This window comes from Lethenteron reissneri, chromosome 30, assembly GCF_015708825.2.
Source record: "Lethenteron reissneri isolate LAM-NWPU_2019-01 chromosome 30, ASM1570882v1, whole genome shotgun sequence".
Taxonomy (NCBI): domain Eukaryota; kingdom Metazoa; phylum Chordata; class Hyperoartia; order Petromyzontiformes; family Petromyzontidae; genus Lethenteron; species Lethenteron reissneri.
The window spans coordinates 783327-800783 of record NC_083808.1 but is presented as its reverse complement, the minus strand read 5'-3'; the positions used below and the strand labels follow the sequence as shown (position 1 = coordinate 800783).

Sequence of the window (17457 nt, the reverse complement as noted above, 5' to 3'; positions counted from 1 at the left end):
TCTACACGCGTGTGTGCCCTACACGTGTGTGTGCTCTACACGTGTGTGTATGCGTAGGCTGTGCACGTATGTGCTGTGCTGGCCTTCATAGGTGCTCGCTAACAGCACTTGCCCCAATAGTCTGTTAAGGCTCTATGGGGAATCTTTCTCTTTGTTTGTGCCCTCATTTGAAACATCGCTGGCAAAATCTGCCATCACTCCAATTATCGCAAAAAAATTATCTCGGCAAAATTCGCGCACGATAAATTTATCTCTCGAATTGATTTTTTTGCTCACGTTGGTATCTTGAAGAAGGGCTGTCAACTGAAAAGCATTCCTTTAAGAGAGAATATCCTCGCACACACACGCACACATGCACGCACACGCACACACGCACACACACGCACACGCACGTACACATGCACGTACACATGCACGCACACACACGCACACACGCACGTACACATGCACGCACGCACACAAATGCGCACACTTTTGGGGAACGTGCTGTGAGCCAGCACCGATTAGGGCAGGCATGGTATCGGAGGGGGTGGGTTGACAGCACCACGCCTGGCCATCTACACACAAAAAAACACAAACAACAACCGCCATTTGCCCCTAAGTTACGGTGACATCACCACGTCGCCTGTACCAGGCCAGGTGCACTTTGAGGCGGCGTGAAGTGTTGAAGGCTCGCTTACAGGAGGTCTTGGGACAGACCCAGGTGCCATGGGTTGGCTGACTGAGATGACCACTAGATGCACCAGCTGTACCCCCTACTATACCAACTTTCTGTATTTTAGCCGCCCAGTGCTCCGCTCGTTGTTGTGAGCATCACTCCTCTGCCCTCCGTTGTTGCTGGAGGCCAACTGCCAAGTAGCAGCGTCCTTCACGAGCCTCCTCTAAAGAGGATGATCTTGACACCGCTGGTACCAGTCGTCGGCAAATCCACTCAGCTCCACATCATCCCGTACCACATCACTCCATCTCCTCTCCAGCCCGTGCCGTGCCCGTTTAGCCCCCTCTATGCGGCCAAACAGAAGCTGCTTGGGCATGCGGTGGCTGGGCATGCGGGCTACATGGCCCAGCTTACGCAGCCTTGCCTGCCGGAGGAGCTCACCGATGGGACTTTGTCCAGATCTTTCAAAGATTTGGGAGCTCCTCACACAATCCATCCTGGTTAAACCCAGGATGGATCGTAGGCAGGCCAGCCTGAATGTTTCTGACTGGAGCAGATGTTCCATTAGAGTGGTACACACTCAAACAGACACACACATACTTACACACACACGTGGACACTTACACAGAGGCTCTCTCATACACATACAATGCAATGTAATTTGGTTTTATACAGTATTTCACAATGCACACAAAGACACGTACACCGACACATTCACACAGATACACACACGTATATGTGAACACACACATACATACAAACATGCCCCACACAAAGACACATACACACACATACATATGCCCATGCACACAAAGATCCCCCTTATAGCCTTAACAGACTCTTGGGACAAATTATGTTAGCGAGCACCTATGAAGGCCGGCACGGCACACGAGGGGTGGGTGGCCAGCACCACGCCCGGCCGCCTTTGTATCCCAAGTGGAGATGTTTACACACCGCACCAGGTTTGAGGCTGAATTGACCGAGGTGGAAACCCAGGAAAGGTTCAAATAATTGTCACTGGTATTGTTCGTGAGCGGGAATCGAACTTTGGTTGCCGGGTTTATAGCGCAGTGCACTAACCGCTGCGCCACCACTCCCCCCACCCAAGTACACACACACACACACGCCCCTCCGTGAGCACAGTGTCAGTGTCGCGGCAAACTCGCCCCCTCTCTCCACTCGCTCACCCGCTCACTCCATCTCTGCGCTCACTCCATCTCTCCGCTCACCCCATCTCTGCGCTCGCCCCATCTCTCCACTCGCCCACTCTTTCCACTCGCTCACCCGCTCACTCCATCTCTGCGCTCGCTCCGTCTCTTCTCTCGCCCCGTCTCTCCGCTCCCCCCGTCTCTCCGCTCCCCTCATCTCACCACTCCCCCCATCTCGCCACTCGCCCACTCTTTCCACTCGCTCACCCGCTCACCCCATCTCTCCGCTCACCCCATCTCTCCGCTCACCCCATCTCTCCGCTCACCCCATCTCTCCGCTCTTCCCGTCTCTCCGAGAAACGATAGCGCGACGCAAGAATGCGACGGGGCCGACCTTTTGTCCTCGTGAAGGCTGCCCGGCGCCTGCCCCTTTGCTGCTGCCGCTGTTGTTGTCCTCCCCGCTGCGCCGGTGGCGATGCGCTCGCGCCTCGGCCGTAGCTGTTGAGATGCGTGGGGCCGGGCGGCTTGGGGGCTCACAATGGCCGTGTCGGAGCCACCGAGCCGGCGCCGGTTGGCGGTACCGGATTTCAGATTTGAGTTCTGGCCACGAGAGTTCAATCCGGGCTCTCGAGCGAGAGCGAGCTTTATGTTCTCAGTCCGGCCACGCAAATCCGCACAAAAGAGAGAATTTTGTACTTTAATCGGGGTATTCAAGCTGTGAGAATAAATAAAATATGTTATTAATGCGACCATGCGATGAATAGGGCTTGTGAATAGCGCACGGCCGTGGAGAGGATAGAGGTCCATTGATGGGATATCTCTCGTATTGACACGGGGTTATTCTTCAAGGACTTTTCACTGACACAAGCACGTGCACTGCTCACTAGTACAACGATTGGAATACGGTTGAGAGAGAGAGGAAACAATTACAAAAGAAGAGAAGAGTGGGAGCTGACGCTGAGTAGAGTGACTAATCAGGGCACAAGTGGGCAGAGCCTCCATACCCCCCGCCCACCCCGCACCCTTGGCGACCTGCGTTGGACCCGAGGGTACGGGATGTGTGGCAGGGGTTGTTGGGGTGCGACCACACCGCGAGGTCAGCCGGCACCCAACGCTCAGAGGTGACGGTGCGGCGAGCCGAGGGGTCACGTTGCCGATCGCTGTACGCTCGTGAAAAGCCCTCCAAACGTCAACGCAGTTGAAGAGAAACAACGGCGGTTTATTCCGTTGGCGAAAATGTCGCCTCTGATGGCTTCTTAAGAGCGCCTTTGTCTCGTAGTTATTTTATTTTATTTTTTCAACTCTAACCTGGTCCTCTCCCAGAGGCGGTCACTCTCAGCCGATTCTCTCTCTCTCTGCCTCAGCCATGTCTCTCTCTCTCCATTCTCAAAGGGTGGTTGTTGTCTCAAACACCCATTTGTCAACTTTCCAAGTTCACATTTTTTTTGGCCTTAATCAAAGCCCCCCACAGTTTTAAAGTGCCACCTCCCAAGCGTGAGTCTCTAAGGGTCTTTACGTGAGTCTCTGTGGCCACATCTCTTTTTCTCACTCTCTCTGCTCTGAAGGAGGGCCGTTGGTCGGAACGTCGACACGCTTCGAGCGTTTCTTTCGCGAGGTAGTGGCGGCGGCGGCCGGGGCGGCACGCTCGCACGTTCCCACGCTCGCGTTCGCCCCGCGCCCGTGGCTCAGATACCGATCGCACGCGCGATAGCCCCCCCCCACCGCACCCCCCCATCCCCCCCCACCTCCCTCAGCCCCCCCTGCCCGCTCCACCGACCCAACGCGCAAGGACGGGGAGCTGGGGTCAGCGTTGCCACCTGTCCAGGTTTTTCAAGGAAGCTGCCGTCCTGAGAACTCTGCCGGACTTCCCGACAGTGCAGACAATGCGTTTAGCAGGAGCCGTCCCCCCCACTGCCGGCTTCGTGACTTCACCGTCTTCAGCGCCGCCACTAGGCTTCAACACCCAGGAGAGCCTCAACACAACTCCCGCAGGAGGGTCCTGCTGGGTTTTGGGAGTAATCTTGTACATCTTGTGCGGTGCCCGCTGTCACTCAGCGCATTTTACATCAGAAATGTCACGCAAATCTGATTACGGGAAAGCCTTCCACGCTCTCCCACCCACTCTCCCGCCCGCTCAACCTGCCCACTCTCCCGCTTGTTCTCCTGCCCGGCGTTGATAAAGGAGATTCTCACCCCAATGGTTAATGTGCACTTTTTGCTCGAGCTGGTGCAATGGGGCTCAGAGAAATGTAGGGAAGGAAGTTGGGGGGTGCGTGAATGAGTGAATGAGTGAGTGTGTAATCATTCCCGTGCCTAGGTGTGCTGTTCCGGCCTTTGTAGGTGCTGCTCGCGAACAGCACTTGCCCTGACAGTGTGTTGAGGCTACACGGGGGATCTTTGTCTGTTTTGCGTAGGTGCTCCAGGAAAGACCGCTGCCCCCGCTCCAGCGAGCCGCGGCGGTTCGCCGTGGACGTGGCGCAGTGCGTGCGGCTCACCGTGAGGCCCACCAACATCTCGGTCAGCGTGTCCAGCGTGCAGGTCCGTGCACACGCACCAACCCCGCCGTCACCGCCGCCACCATCGTCACCACCGTCGTCACCACCGTCGTTAACATCCGCGGCATCTCTCGCTCAATCGCCGTGTTGCCCGTGGCATGCGGCTCTGCACCTGTGCCACTTGCCCTAAACAAACACGGCGGCAAATAAATAAATAAACAACCCGGCCAGAGTCGGGCGTAATAAATAATAAAGGCACGCACACATGCACACACACGCACACACATGCACGCACACACGCACACACACACGCACACACGCACACACGCGCACACACACACGCACACACACACGCACACACGCACACACACACGCACATGGTCGGACAGGGAGCAGGCGGAGAGCTGGCGCTAACAAGCAGATTAAACGGCGCTCGCGCGTCTCTCTCCGTCACCCTCAAAATCCTTATCCCTCCCTCCCCCATTTTCCACCTCCACCACCGCCACCACCGCTACCACCGCTACCACAACCACCGCCGTGCCGATAACCTGTGAACTGCGATTGCGACGAGCGAGCGAGCGTACGTTAGCGCTCCGGCCGTGTTTTAATTTCAGATCTTACGCCGCTAAATGAGGTCGCGAGATGATGGCATCCCCCCCACCCTGCACCCTCCATGTCCCCCATGGCCCCCTCCTTGCTCGGTGCACCGCTGCTTCCAATGCCGGTTACGAGGTGCTGCTGCTGCTAGCGCCATGGCAGTGCCACGGTCGCGCCGCATCTCTCCCCGTGCTCGCTCTCCCGCTTTGTTGGTGCACTGCGATCGTGGACGATGCTGGATGCTCCTGCCGATTGGTGGATGAGTCACGGCGGTGATGGTGGTGATGGGTGATGGTGGTGCTGGGTGGAGTGGTTGGGGAGTGGTTGGGGAGTTGTGGTACAGCGGCAACCCAGGTTCAAATCATCACCGCTGGCTCACACCAGCGGTGATGATCTGAACCGGCCCTGGTTAGAGACTCGCACAGAGACCCATATAGACTCACATCGAAATTCACTTCAGCCGGGTCTATCCGGGTCAGCGACCCAGATAATATCTCCACACCCGGCACACCACATCCAGTCTAAGTAAGAGAAGAATCCCCGGTAGACTCGACACGCCCATCGACCTGGTGAGCCTTTAAAATACTTCTTTGACCTTTTGACGTGGCGGTAGCTGTGACATGGCGATCGTTCTCGGTTGTCAACGGCAACGGCGTAGGTGGCGGCCGTGCCGATGGCGGCGATGACGATGATGAGCAGTAATGGGACTGGGGCATGCGGCCCGGGCCGATCGGAACGCCCTAACGGCCCATTAACCCGTTAACCCGTTAACCCGATTAGAGATCACAATCCCCCCGGCGGCCTCTCTTCATCTCTCGGCTGACAATTAGGGGGGCGGCGGGAGACCTGCCACTGAGCCTCCCTCCCTCCCTCACCTCCCTCCCCCATCCCCGTACTCATCATCCGTATTTATTAGCTGCCAGCCGCAATAGAACACCGCGGATACGAGCGACGATGCGGCTGCGTTTGATGGTGGAAGCGGCGGCCGTGGCTTTTGTTCGGGGCCGGTGCCAATCGGGTGACTTGCCGGCACGTGAGACGGTGGGAGGGGGGGGCAGAAGGGAGGTGGGGGGGGGCAGCGCACAGATGGCAGGCGAATACCCCCCACCCCCACCCCTCACCCCCCATACAGCCCCCCACCCTCTTCCAGCTTTGTGGAAATTTTCCTCGTCACCGCCCCCCCCCCCACCTTTCTCCCAACTCACTCGCCAGCTCCGTTTTGAATTTGGGGGTCGTAGCTGAGAGGGTCACGGTGCCGTCAGGAGGGGCTACCCACACAGCGCGAGCCCTACGGCTGCACACGCGTGTACACGTGCGCGCGTGTGTGTACGCGTGTACACGTGCGTGTGCCCGGGTGTACACGCGTGTGATCGTGCTCCCCTCTCACTTATTCGCCGTCCGGCTCTAATGTCTGCCCTCCTCTCTCTCAGTGCCGTGCTCTCTATGGCTCTGTTTCTCTCTCTCTCTGCCTGTCTCATTTTTAATTTCTCCTTGTCCGCACGTGTTTTTGCTGTGCGTCCGTCAGTCTCTCCATGTTTGCACGTCCATCCGTCTCGCTGTCTGTCTGCCAGTATCTCTGCTGCCCTGTCTACGTAATAAATTTACGTTATTAATCAGTAAAGAGTCGAGATTCTGGTTCATCGCCAGAAACTAAAATACCTTACGTTTGTGTCCATCAACCGCAGTGCCTTCTGGGCCGGTGTTTCCCATCAGCGTTTGTGGTCAGCAACCCTCACAGGCTCGTGAATTATGTCACGGAATTAAATCAACGTTTAACCAATCAGCTTTTGACTTTCTTAGTCTCAACGACAGCGTGTGGCCTGCTAAACAAACCTGTGTTGGGTTTCACGGTCGGTCCCAAACCCGCCTTGCCTTCCCACACCTCCATCTTGGATCGCACGCGATTTGTCTCTGTCCACCAGACCCACACCAGGCCCCGTATTCACAGACAAGGCCACACAGCCGTTGCCCTTGCAGCAGAAATAATAAAAATAATAATCAGGGCCGAGATGGCACCTCTCAACAGCCGGGACAGAGTCCCACGTCGACACCACGGCAACGTCCCCAGCATCGTCACCTCCGACCTGTCGCTGCACCTCAACGCCAGCGCACAAACAGGTTCCGAAGCGCCAACAGAATCAGCGGCACTGCTGTTTTTTGGTTCATTGCTGAGCTAATTCTGAGCCAATACCAGATAATTCCCGGGCCATTCCTGGGCCAGCAGGGACCATTCCGCAACGAGTCTCTAATGTGCGCTCCACTTGGCATGCGGACCTGCCTCCCTCCTCCTCGTTTTCGCAGCTCACGATCCGGGCGGAGAATGTCCCGGAGCTGCTGGCCGGAGTGAACTGCACGTTTGAGGGCGCGGCCGAGACGCCAGGAGAGGTCTACGGCTCCCGCGTGCGCTGCCTGTCGCCCTCGGCACGCGACGTCGCGCACCTCCTGCGCAACGTCACGGGTAGCGGTCGCATCGTTATAACGACCGCACGGCGCCACCGTTCACAACCGCCCAGCCGCTGGTCCACCACCAGCGTGCTTCACACAAAGGGGCAAACCGCTTTCACATTGCACATCACTGGAGCGCCACCGCCTGACGTCCGACGTTTCGCTCCACGTGCCGCCGGGAGATTCTTCGAGAGTTGAAGTGAGAGCAGCTCGTGCTAATCTCAATCTGTTCACATCCGTACGGGGATAGAGTGTTACCTCCTCGTGCAATCCGCTGAAAATTTTTTTACATTAAACACCCAATGGAGCAGCAGTAGCAGGCTATGACTCAGCGTGGCTCTCCTGGATGAAGGAGTCGCCACAAGGACTGCCTGTCCTGCACCCCCCGCACGCCCCTCTCTGCCCCCCTCGCTCTGTGTGCCTCCCCCCCCCCCCCCCCCACCAGGAGATCGCCGCGTCATGAGACTCGGACTCAAATCTCTGGGGACCGGAGTGCCGTTTGCCAGCACCAGCCTCATCTTCTACAACTGCAGCAAGCATGCGTCGTGAGTGGGGGGCACTCACAGGGAAAGCCAAATGGGTGGGGGGCAAAGGGCAGATGAGCGGAGCATAGAAGCTGGCTAGCCGGATGGGTGAGAGTGAGTGGATAGTGGTGTATGGCTGCTTGTGGGTGGTTAGGTAGCTGGGTGGCTATGTGGCTCGGTGAGTGGGTGGGTGGCTGAGTGGGTGGATAACTGGGTGGGTGCGTGGCTGGTTGGCCTTGGTGTGTGGGTGACTTGGTCGTTGGCCGAGTGGCTGGGTGCGTAGGTGACTGGGTATGTAGGTGACTGGGTGGTTGACTGGGTGGCTGGGAGGGTGGCTTGGAGCGTGGCTGGGAGCGTGGCTGGGGGGACCTGGCACGGTGAGTGAGGGATAGACGATGTGCTCAGGCGGACATCAGCGCTGTATTTACCGAAAAGCAGCTCTGAGAATCGATGCCGGGAGGGCGGGGCGGGGCGCGCCGGTGGGTGGCGTGCGAGGGGGGGGGGGGGATCGGGCTGGGGGGGGGGGGGGGGACGATGGAGGAATTTGGCAGTGACGAGCGGAGGAGCGTGACGGGAGAGGCGCTGCTTGTGCCACGTGACGCCTCCACTGCGGCTGGAGATGCCGTTTACGGCGAGTGGCTATCGACAGGAAGGACCCCCCACCCCTCACGCCCCCACCAAGATCGCGCTGTGATGGATTAGGATGCTCTCTCTCCTCTGTTGCTGTTTTGTTTTTCTTAATCCACGATTTTAATTACAATTAGACATTACACTCTTTACGATTGTGAGGGCAAATCCCGTTAGAGGAGCCGTGAAAGATTTCCGCACAGCAGCAGCAAAATGAATCTCCCGCAATGAAACGAGATTCGACGGTTGTGGCGGCGGCGATGGCGGTGTAATCCGGCTGGCGGCGCTCGGCAGGTTCCGCGCGAGATTGTACGCCACGGAGAAAATGTGACTCAATAAGAGGCTAAATCCCCTGGTGATTGCCTCTTACGGGCGTAATGTAACACGGGCGAGGGTGGCGCCGCGCGGCAGATGCTCGCTCGCCCGCACGTGTTAGCGTGTGTGTGTGTGCGTGTATGTGCGCGCGTGTGTGTGTGCGCGTGTGTGTGCATGCGTGTGTGCGCACGTGTGTGTGTGCACCCCTCCGTGACGTCACACTCAGTGATTCAGCAACCCGACGACAATAACGACGATGACGGCGGTGGTGGCGGCGATGGTGGTGTTGGTAGTGGTGGCGTTGGTGGTGGTGATGCTGGTGGTGGTGGTGTTGGTGCCGGATGGCAACGCTGTGGTGGGCAGTGCCGTGGTGGGAGGGCCAATGTAGATTGGCCTTTCCCCTCATGGCGTTTGTAACCACCACGGCGGCCACATGGGGGCTCTGGACAGGTACGAGGGGCTGGTTAGCCCCTCACCTTCAATGAATTACCACCAAACCACGGCGTCTATGACGTCTCCTGGCCATACCCCATTTGGCAGAGCCAGGAGACTGAATCCTTACCCTCGGGGCTCCTCCAGAAACAACAAAAACCCATTACGGGTGGCCACGTGGAATGTTCAAATGCTCGCTGCGGAGGAGAGGCTGCCCTCTCCTCTGTCGTGAGCTGGACTGGTACCACCTGGCTCTCTGTGGTGTTCAGGAGGTCCAGTGGACCGGCTTTGGTTCCTGTCACCATGAGGAGGGGACAGTCCTCTACTCGGGACAGGAGACTGCCAAACAATAGGGAGTGGCTCTGAAGGAGGCGTGGGAGCGTGGCGGTGAGGTGTGTGAAGTTGTAAGCCCTAGGTTACTTTGGGCTCGCCTTCTCATCAACCAGAGGCGAGGAGTGGTGGTCGTGGTTACTTATGCCCCCACAGAAGACGAACATGCGTGGAGGGATGCAGGCAAGGCCGATGAGTCAGATGCCTTCTATAACCTCCTGTCACAGGTGCTGGCTAAAGTGGCCCCTCGGCATAGAGTCATCTTGTTGCGTGACTTCATTGCCCGAGTTGCTCATGATGCTAGCACCTGGTCTTGAGTGATTGGAAGACATTGGCCAGATCAGCTCAATAACAACGGTAGGAAGCTGCAAATTTTTTGTGCAGCCCATAGGCTTGTAATTACCAACACGCTCTTCCGGCATCGGCGCATCTACACAACATCATGGATGCATGCCAGGTCCAAGCAAGAACATCTGCTGGACTACATAGTGACGGAACAGCGGATGTGGGCCCATGTCCTTGACACCAGGACCTACCGTGGAACTGATCTGCCAACTGACCATCGACTTGTCATCCGTAAGATGCACCTGCCATGCCATTCTTCCACTCCGGTGGTGGGTGTAGTGGTTAAATTCAGGCGCACACTGGAACTTTGGAGGCAACACTATTTATTAGGTAACATAACAATTACACTTAACACAACGACTTAAGGTGGTAGCCACCTTTCCTAACTTAGCTAACCCACGGGGGTACTACATCACTGGACCAGGACAGCCCAACACAGCGGCCGGGTCCACTAGCGGAGACCGGAGATCTTCATCCCAGATATGACCCAGCAGCAGAGCAGAACAGCCCAGGACAGCCCAGCTCTATGTCCACACCCCACCCCCCTTCCCGATCCTTCGGGAAGGCCCGAGCCCCCAACCACGTGACCCCCTGGGGCCCCTGGCTCCCTTTATCTGGTCACGTGTCCTGTTGGGTTCACGCAGAGTGTCACAGCCTGACACGACCTCCGTGACACCCGCCTACGGTCCCTTTACGACACTACAGGTGGACACCTAGGACAACATTCAAACCCATAGTGGCATGGTCTCAGCTAGCTGGTGAAAGCTGCAAGCGAGAATTTTATCATTGCTTGTGGCTGGGGTTGGCATCGTCCCCCACTCCTCCTGATGTCGAGGGGAAATGGGCGAGGTTTAGGACTGTGGCTCATGCAGCTGCAATGGCTGCTTTGGGTACACGGTCCAGACCTCCCCAGAGACCCTGGCTGACAGAGGAGGTGTTCAGGGTGGCTGAGAAAAAGCGACAGCCCACTCTCATCATCTATAGCATCCCACGTCAGAGAATGAGGAGGCTTACCGCAGCCTTCGCTCGGAGATTCAGAGGGCCGTGAGGCGCTGAAAGGATGGGTGGTGGTCGCAGGTTGCTGAGGAGATGGAGTCTGCCGCAATGGCCCGCGATCACAAATCGCTCTTTAACTCCATTAAATAAGTAGCCTGCAGCGCCACACCTATTACCATGATTAGGGGAAATTATGGTGATCCAATTTTTGACCCCCAGAAACAGGTTTGCAGATTTTTTTTAGAATTTTTTTGAGGTCCAGGGGGAGGGGAAATCCCTCAACCTGGAAAAAATCATAGGACTGGTACCAGCGGTGTCAAGATCGGCCTCTGTGGAGGAGGCTCGTGAAGGATACTACTGGGCATTTGGAGCCAGTCGCCCTCTAACAACAACGGAGGGTGGAGGAGTGACGCTCACAACAATGAGCGGAGCGCCGGGTGACTAAAGCACAGCAAGTTGGCACAGTAGGGGGCACAGGTGGTGCATCGGCCAGTCATCTGAGTCAGTCGGCCCGTGGCACCTGCTGGGTCTGCCCCGTGACCTGCCAGTGGGCGTTCGACACTTCACGTGGCCTCAACATGCACATAGCCTGGCACAAGCGTCGTGGTGACGTCACCACCACTTAGTGGCGAATGACGGTTGTTGTTGTTGTAGGTGGGGAGCGGTAGTGTAGTGGTTAGCACGCTTCGCTATGAACCTGGCGATCCGAGTTAGATTTCTGCTCATGGCCAACACCAGTGACGATTATCTGAACCGGGCTTGGGCCTCAAATGAGTAACTGGTGCGGTGTGTAAATGTCGCCACTGGGGAGACAAAGGCGTGGTGTTGGCCACCCACCCCCTCGTGTGCCGTATCGGCCTTCATAGGTGCTCGCAAACAGCACTTTCCCCAACAGTCTGTTAAGGCTACACGGGGGATTTTTGTCTTTGGTGTGGGTGGTCGTGGTGTTGGTAACCGCCCACCGCTGTTCCTCATTCCGTGCGCCGTGCAGGCGGTGCGACGCGTCACGGCGCGAGCAACAAAACAAATAAAGCAAAATCAATTTTGAGAATGACCGAGGAGTGAAGAATGGATAATGAGATGTGGTGAGGGAGGGGGTGAGGGTCGGAGCCAAGGCTGGGTGATGCCTTCTGCTGCCGTGGGTGTTTGCATCGTCTAAACACCGCTGTCTGTCTCTCTCTCCCTTCCTCCCCCTCCATCGTCATCCCTCTGTTGTCTGTCCCTCCCTGCTTACCCCCCTGTTGATGGCCTCTCCCTTCTCTCTCTCTGATTATCTCTTCGTTTGTAATCTTACCCCCTGTCTCTTTGTCAGCTCTCAAACATTTTCCATTACCTTTACCACCATCATTATGATCTTAAACTCCTTTGCCTGTCTCTCCCTCCTACCACGACCTACACCATCGTTATCATCTCTCTGTTGTCTGTCTATCTCTTCTCATTCCCCCCTTTTATTGTCTCTCCTCTCTGCTGCCTCTCCCTTGTCATCTTCCCATCATCAATACGTTTCTCTCCACATCCTTTTTTCATCACCCATCTCCACCTCCTCTCTATCTCTCCCACCACCACCACCACCACCTCCTCCTCGTACCCCGCCCCCCCCTCCCGCCCGCCAGCTGCCTGGCGTGCGTGAGCAGCTCCTTCCCGTGCCACTGGTGCAAGTTCCGCCACGTGTGCACGGACCACCCGGGCAGCTGCTCCTTCCTCGAGGGCAGAGTGAACGTCTCCGAGGTGAGTGCCGCGGCTCGTTACGTAAATCCGTCGCGACGCTAACGGCCGTGGCAATCCGCCCGGCCTCGCGAGGCTCGGAAACGAGATGCCGGCGCTGACGGGGCGAGGCCGTGGGGGCCACGCGGGGGCCGTGGGGAAGGGGGGAGGAGTGGGGGTACGAGGGCAGCGCCGTCGGAGGTGGTGGCGATGGGAGCGAGGTGGTGAGGGATGCGGAGAGAAGCGGTGGAGATGGGAGATTTGGAGGAGTTGACCGGAACAGGCGACAAGCAGGCACAAGCAAACCGATTAAAGGCTAAAGGCCCAAAGCATCTCAAGGCCCCCAGAGTTGTGGCAATAGCGAGAAGAATAATAATGAGGGTTGTGCCGAATTTAAATTTGATCCGTGGAAAAATAAATAAATTGACATGTAAATTATTTTAATAACTCTTAAAACTATTTAATTGCAATTAGTCTATTAATGCGGTAATATTCACATGCTCGCACGGCAATCACTTTGGGCTCCGAATGGAGTCGCGACCTCACTGACGGAGAGATGTCGATGGGAGGATGAGATGTTGATGGGATGATGAGACGTCAAAAATCTGAAGAAATAAATGGTTGGATTTCGCTCGCTTCTTTGTAAAGGTGCGCTGTGCCGACGTCCGCCCTGGCGAATGCTCGCCCGCCTAGGTGAGCGTTCACGAGTGTTTAAATTCAGCCGGGTCTGCCCGGGTCAGTGGCCCAGACAATATTCTCACACGCGGCACACCACATCCAGTATACTTCCCATTCCGCTCTACCAGCGGGAGTCGGAAAATATTGGAGCGAGAGATGAGCCCCGGGTGGCAAGCCGAGCAAAGCAGTGTGGGGAGCTCTCCTCTCCCTTGGCCAGCGGTGGAAATTCCACACTCCCCTCGCTCCACAGTCGCCTCTTTATTTAAATGCCCGTAATGATCCGCAGCAGCGAGTGGAGCGCCCCGGGCTAACGAGCCACGCACCTCCTGCCCGTCGCCCACCCTCTGGGGCGTGGTGGGGGAGGAGGGCCGGGGGGAGGCTGTAGGGAGGGAAGTCGCTTCTGCAGATAGATCTTTTTTCCAAAGTCGGGGCTTCATTGCTCACCGGGTCGCTGTTCAACTGCGAGTGGGCCGCACGTCACTGCTACCAACCACGGCCGTAGCGACTGGTTATACTGGTTGTGGTGTGCCGGGCGTGGAAGTATTTTGCAGGTCACCGATTTCGACGGGCCATTCCTCCTGGGTCTCCTCGCCGTCACCCCACCCACCACACCCCCCGCCGCTCGGCCGCCCCCCTTCCCCCGCCCCCGTTGCAGCTGTCAGGATCGGAGACCCAATACAGACGCCGTTGTGCGCGCGCACACGGCCGCCTTTGTTGCTGGGGGGGACGCGCGCAGGAGAGCGTGCGTTGACTGCGATCACATTCCGCTGTCTGTGCGCGCGCACATCGCGTGGCCATTGTCCAGCGCGCAACGCCACGGCGGCGGCCTCGCGCTTGAACCCCGACGGCCCCTCGCTTGATACCCGATAGCCTCTCACTTGATCCCCAATGGCCCCTCACTTGAACCCCAACAGTCCTTCACTTTATCCCCGACGGCCTCTCACTTGAATCCCGACGGCCCCTCACTTGAACCCTGATGGCCTTTCTTTGGAACCCAGACGGCCCCTCACTTGAACCCCAACGGGCCCTCACTTGAACCCCGACGGCCCCTCACTTGAACCCCAACGGCCCCTCGCTTGAACCCCGACGGCCTTTCTTTGGAACCCAGACGGCCCCTCACTTGAACCCCGACGGCCCCTCACTTGAACCCCAACGGCCCCTCGCTTGAACCCCAACGGCCCCTCGCTTGAACCCCAACGGCCCCTCGCTCAAACCCCAACGGCCCCTCGCTTGAACCCCAACGGCCCCTCGCTCGAACCCCAACGGCCCCTCGCTTGAACCCCAACGGCCCCTCGCTTGAACCCCAACGGGCCCTCACTTTAACCCCGACGGCCTTTCACTGGAACCCCAACGGCTTCTAGCTTGAACCCTGCCGGATGGGCGAATTTTCAAGGGTACCGAGTGACTCGTGAAAAGAGGGGCGACTCATGAACAGGGGGGCCACCTGTGAAATGGAGGTCAGCTCACGAGAACGGGGGTGTCTGATAAGAAGGGGGGGTGGGTGGGGGATAAAGCAGAGTCACCGTGCTGGCACCAACGTTGAATATTTGCGTACAGCTGCAATATCCCCATAGGTGAAACAACTTAATTTGGAGCTTTCGAGTAATCCCCATAGGTGGTTGCTGTATTGTCACTGTCACCTTGGCCACGCGGTTGGCCACGCGGCGGGTGAGCCCGATTGGCAACGCCCGGAGGGTCAGTGCGGCCCCTTGCGCTCGATCTCGTCGAGCCTCTCGCGCTCGACAAACGCCGCCCGCGCGGAGCGTTGTTCCGAGCCCTCACCAATGCCTCCCGGGAACGCTGTGGACGATTCTCGACCCGGGTTGACGGTCTGAACGCGGGGGTCACGGTAACTCTCCCGGGGGCGATGCGACACGAACGCAGCTCCCGTCTCACGCCGTGCCGCTATTGGGGACTCGCCCCGGCAGGAGACCGGACGCGTTAATCGGAGCGTCGTCTAAAACGTGTTAAAAGGACCCGCCTCGGTATCCCGGCCCTGCCGGCCAGAGATGGCGTTGCCCGGCCTGGCGCGGGCGCCGCCGTCATTGCGCGTGGCGGAATCCACGCGCGTGCCCGGCTTGTGTCGCGCACGCATCACGCATCGTTCCAAACAGCTGCTGCAAGCGCTTATCAAAAATTATAATTATAATAAAAACAACCGCAAGCAAACAATCCGGAGGATTGACGGCAAACAGCGGGCGGGCGGGCGGGCGAGCAGGCAAGGATGTATTTGCTTTAATTAAAAGTGTGCTCTGTGAAAGATCGACGTTTTTATCAAATCTAATCACATTAAACATTCATAGTGGCGGCTTCAAAGGCGGCGCTGTGTCGTAGCTGCAAAGTCAGCCCCGGGGAGGCGGCTGTTTACACCTGTTAGCTGTGTCAGTTTGGATGTGGCCCAATGTGTCTGCGGCGTGCACCACTGCTATTGTTTACAAAGGCGGCGTAATGAATTTTGCTTTGACGCTGATTGCGTGAGGCTCTGTGATCTCCGCGCCCGAGCGGCACTCGACGACAAACCGCTCGCTTCCTGAAGCGCGCGCGTGGGGCATCCCGCCACTCCGCGCCCTCCGCAACGACGCCTGGCGGTTAGCACGCCGCACCACGAACCCGAGTTCGATTCCCGCTCGCGGCCAACATCGGCGACGAATGTCTGAACCGGTCTTGGCCCTCCTCTAGGTCGACCTAAATGAGTATCTAGTGTGGTGCGTGAACATCAGCATGGGGAGACAAAGGCGGTCGGGTGTGTTGCTGGCTAGCCACTCTCTCGTTGGGGCGCCGTGCCAGCCGCTCGCTAAATGCGCTTGCTCCAACGGTCTCTTGTGGATTTTGCTCACTCGATGCAATTCCCAGCGCTCGCGTCGTCCGGAGGGGAAATTTGCCCATCGGCCAATTGGCGACGCGGTTTACCCGGGGGCCGAACGCCGGAGGGCGACGACCGCCCTCACGGGCGCCGGCGTCGTCGATCCGGGGGCGTTTGCTCGTAATGAAGACGATCAGCGCCACGGCGCAAGTGGGGAGGAGATGGCCGTGGCTCACAGGGAGCGCCGTTAATGAGGCCACGTGACGCGCTTAGCACTGGGGAGGGGGGGGGGTGGAGGCCGCGGCGCGCACTTGTGGCACAGGGCGCACTCAATTACCACTCGGCTCTGCTCGATTATAATTTTAGTGGCTTTACAGGGGAGTTTCAAACCATCGATTGTTATCTCTGTTTGTCTATCCTCTGTAACGGGGGTGGGGGAGGGGGCAGGGGGGTGGGGGAGGGACGATAGCTCTCGTTAAGTTGATTCAACGTGAACGAAGCTTCATTGTGAAGCTGCGTCGCGAACACTCGCCACTCGAGACGGAGCGCCGCTCCCGTGCCGTGCCCCCCCTCCGCTAACCCTTTAACCCCGCCCTGGATTAGAGAGGGGGGGGCGGCACGCTGAACGAACTTAAAACAAAAGCTGAACGCTGATCAAGACGAGTATCAATGATTGACTTGACTTGAACAGTTTAGAAAAGGGGAGCCTTGTGTGTGTCTGTCCACTCTGCCACATGCAGAAGTGCACGTACGTGCATGTGCGTACAGGAGTGCACGTGCGTGCGTGGATATGGGAAGGGGTAGTGTCGTGCTTAGCGCACTGTGTTACGAACCCGGCGGCTCGAGTTCGATTCCCGCTTCCCGCCAATAAGAGTGGCGAATATCGGAACCAATGCCTGGGCCTCCTCGAGGTCGAGCCAGTGCGGTGTGTAAACATCAGCACTGAGGAGTCAAAGGTGGCCGGGCGTGGTGTTGCCCCCCCCCCACCCCTTGTGTACCACAGCGCCGGCCCTCATAGGTGCTCGCTACTAGCAGCACTAAGCGGGGGATGTTTGTCTTTGTATCCACAGGAGTGCCCGCAGCTGCTGGCGCCCTCCGCGGACGTGCTCATCCCGGCCGGCGTGGTGCGGCACGTGACGCTGGCGGCGCGGAACCTGCCCCAGCCGCAGTCGGGCCAGCGCGGCTACGAGTGCGTGCTGACGCTGGGCGGGCGCGAGGAGCGCGTGCCGGCGCTGCGCTTCAACAGCTCCAGCGTGCAGTGCCAGGAGATCGCGGTACGGACTCGCCGTGTGCCGCGTGCCGCGTGACGCGTGCCGCGTGCCGCGACGGAAATGCGAGCGCCCGAGCCCCGCGAGCCCGA

General features: G+C 58.1%; 1 protein-coding gene across 1 annotated transcript in view; it reads left to right on the top strand.

Moving 5' to 3' along the window:
- Positions 1-17457, top strand: part of LOC133349347 (plexin-A1-like) — a 131876-nt gene that overhangs the window by 69839 nt on the left and 44580 nt on the right. The window contains exons 6-10 of the mRNA XM_061562699.1: positions 4221-4344; positions 7200-7356; positions 7789-7888; positions 12526-12640; positions 17168-17371. Of these exons, the coding sequence (XP_061418683.1) occupies positions 4221-4344; positions 7200-7356; positions 7789-7888; positions 12526-12640; positions 17168-17371 (700 nt within the window). The remainder of the gene's footprint in view (positions 1-4220; positions 4345-7199; positions 7357-7788; positions 7889-12525; positions 12641-17167; positions 17372-17457) is intronic.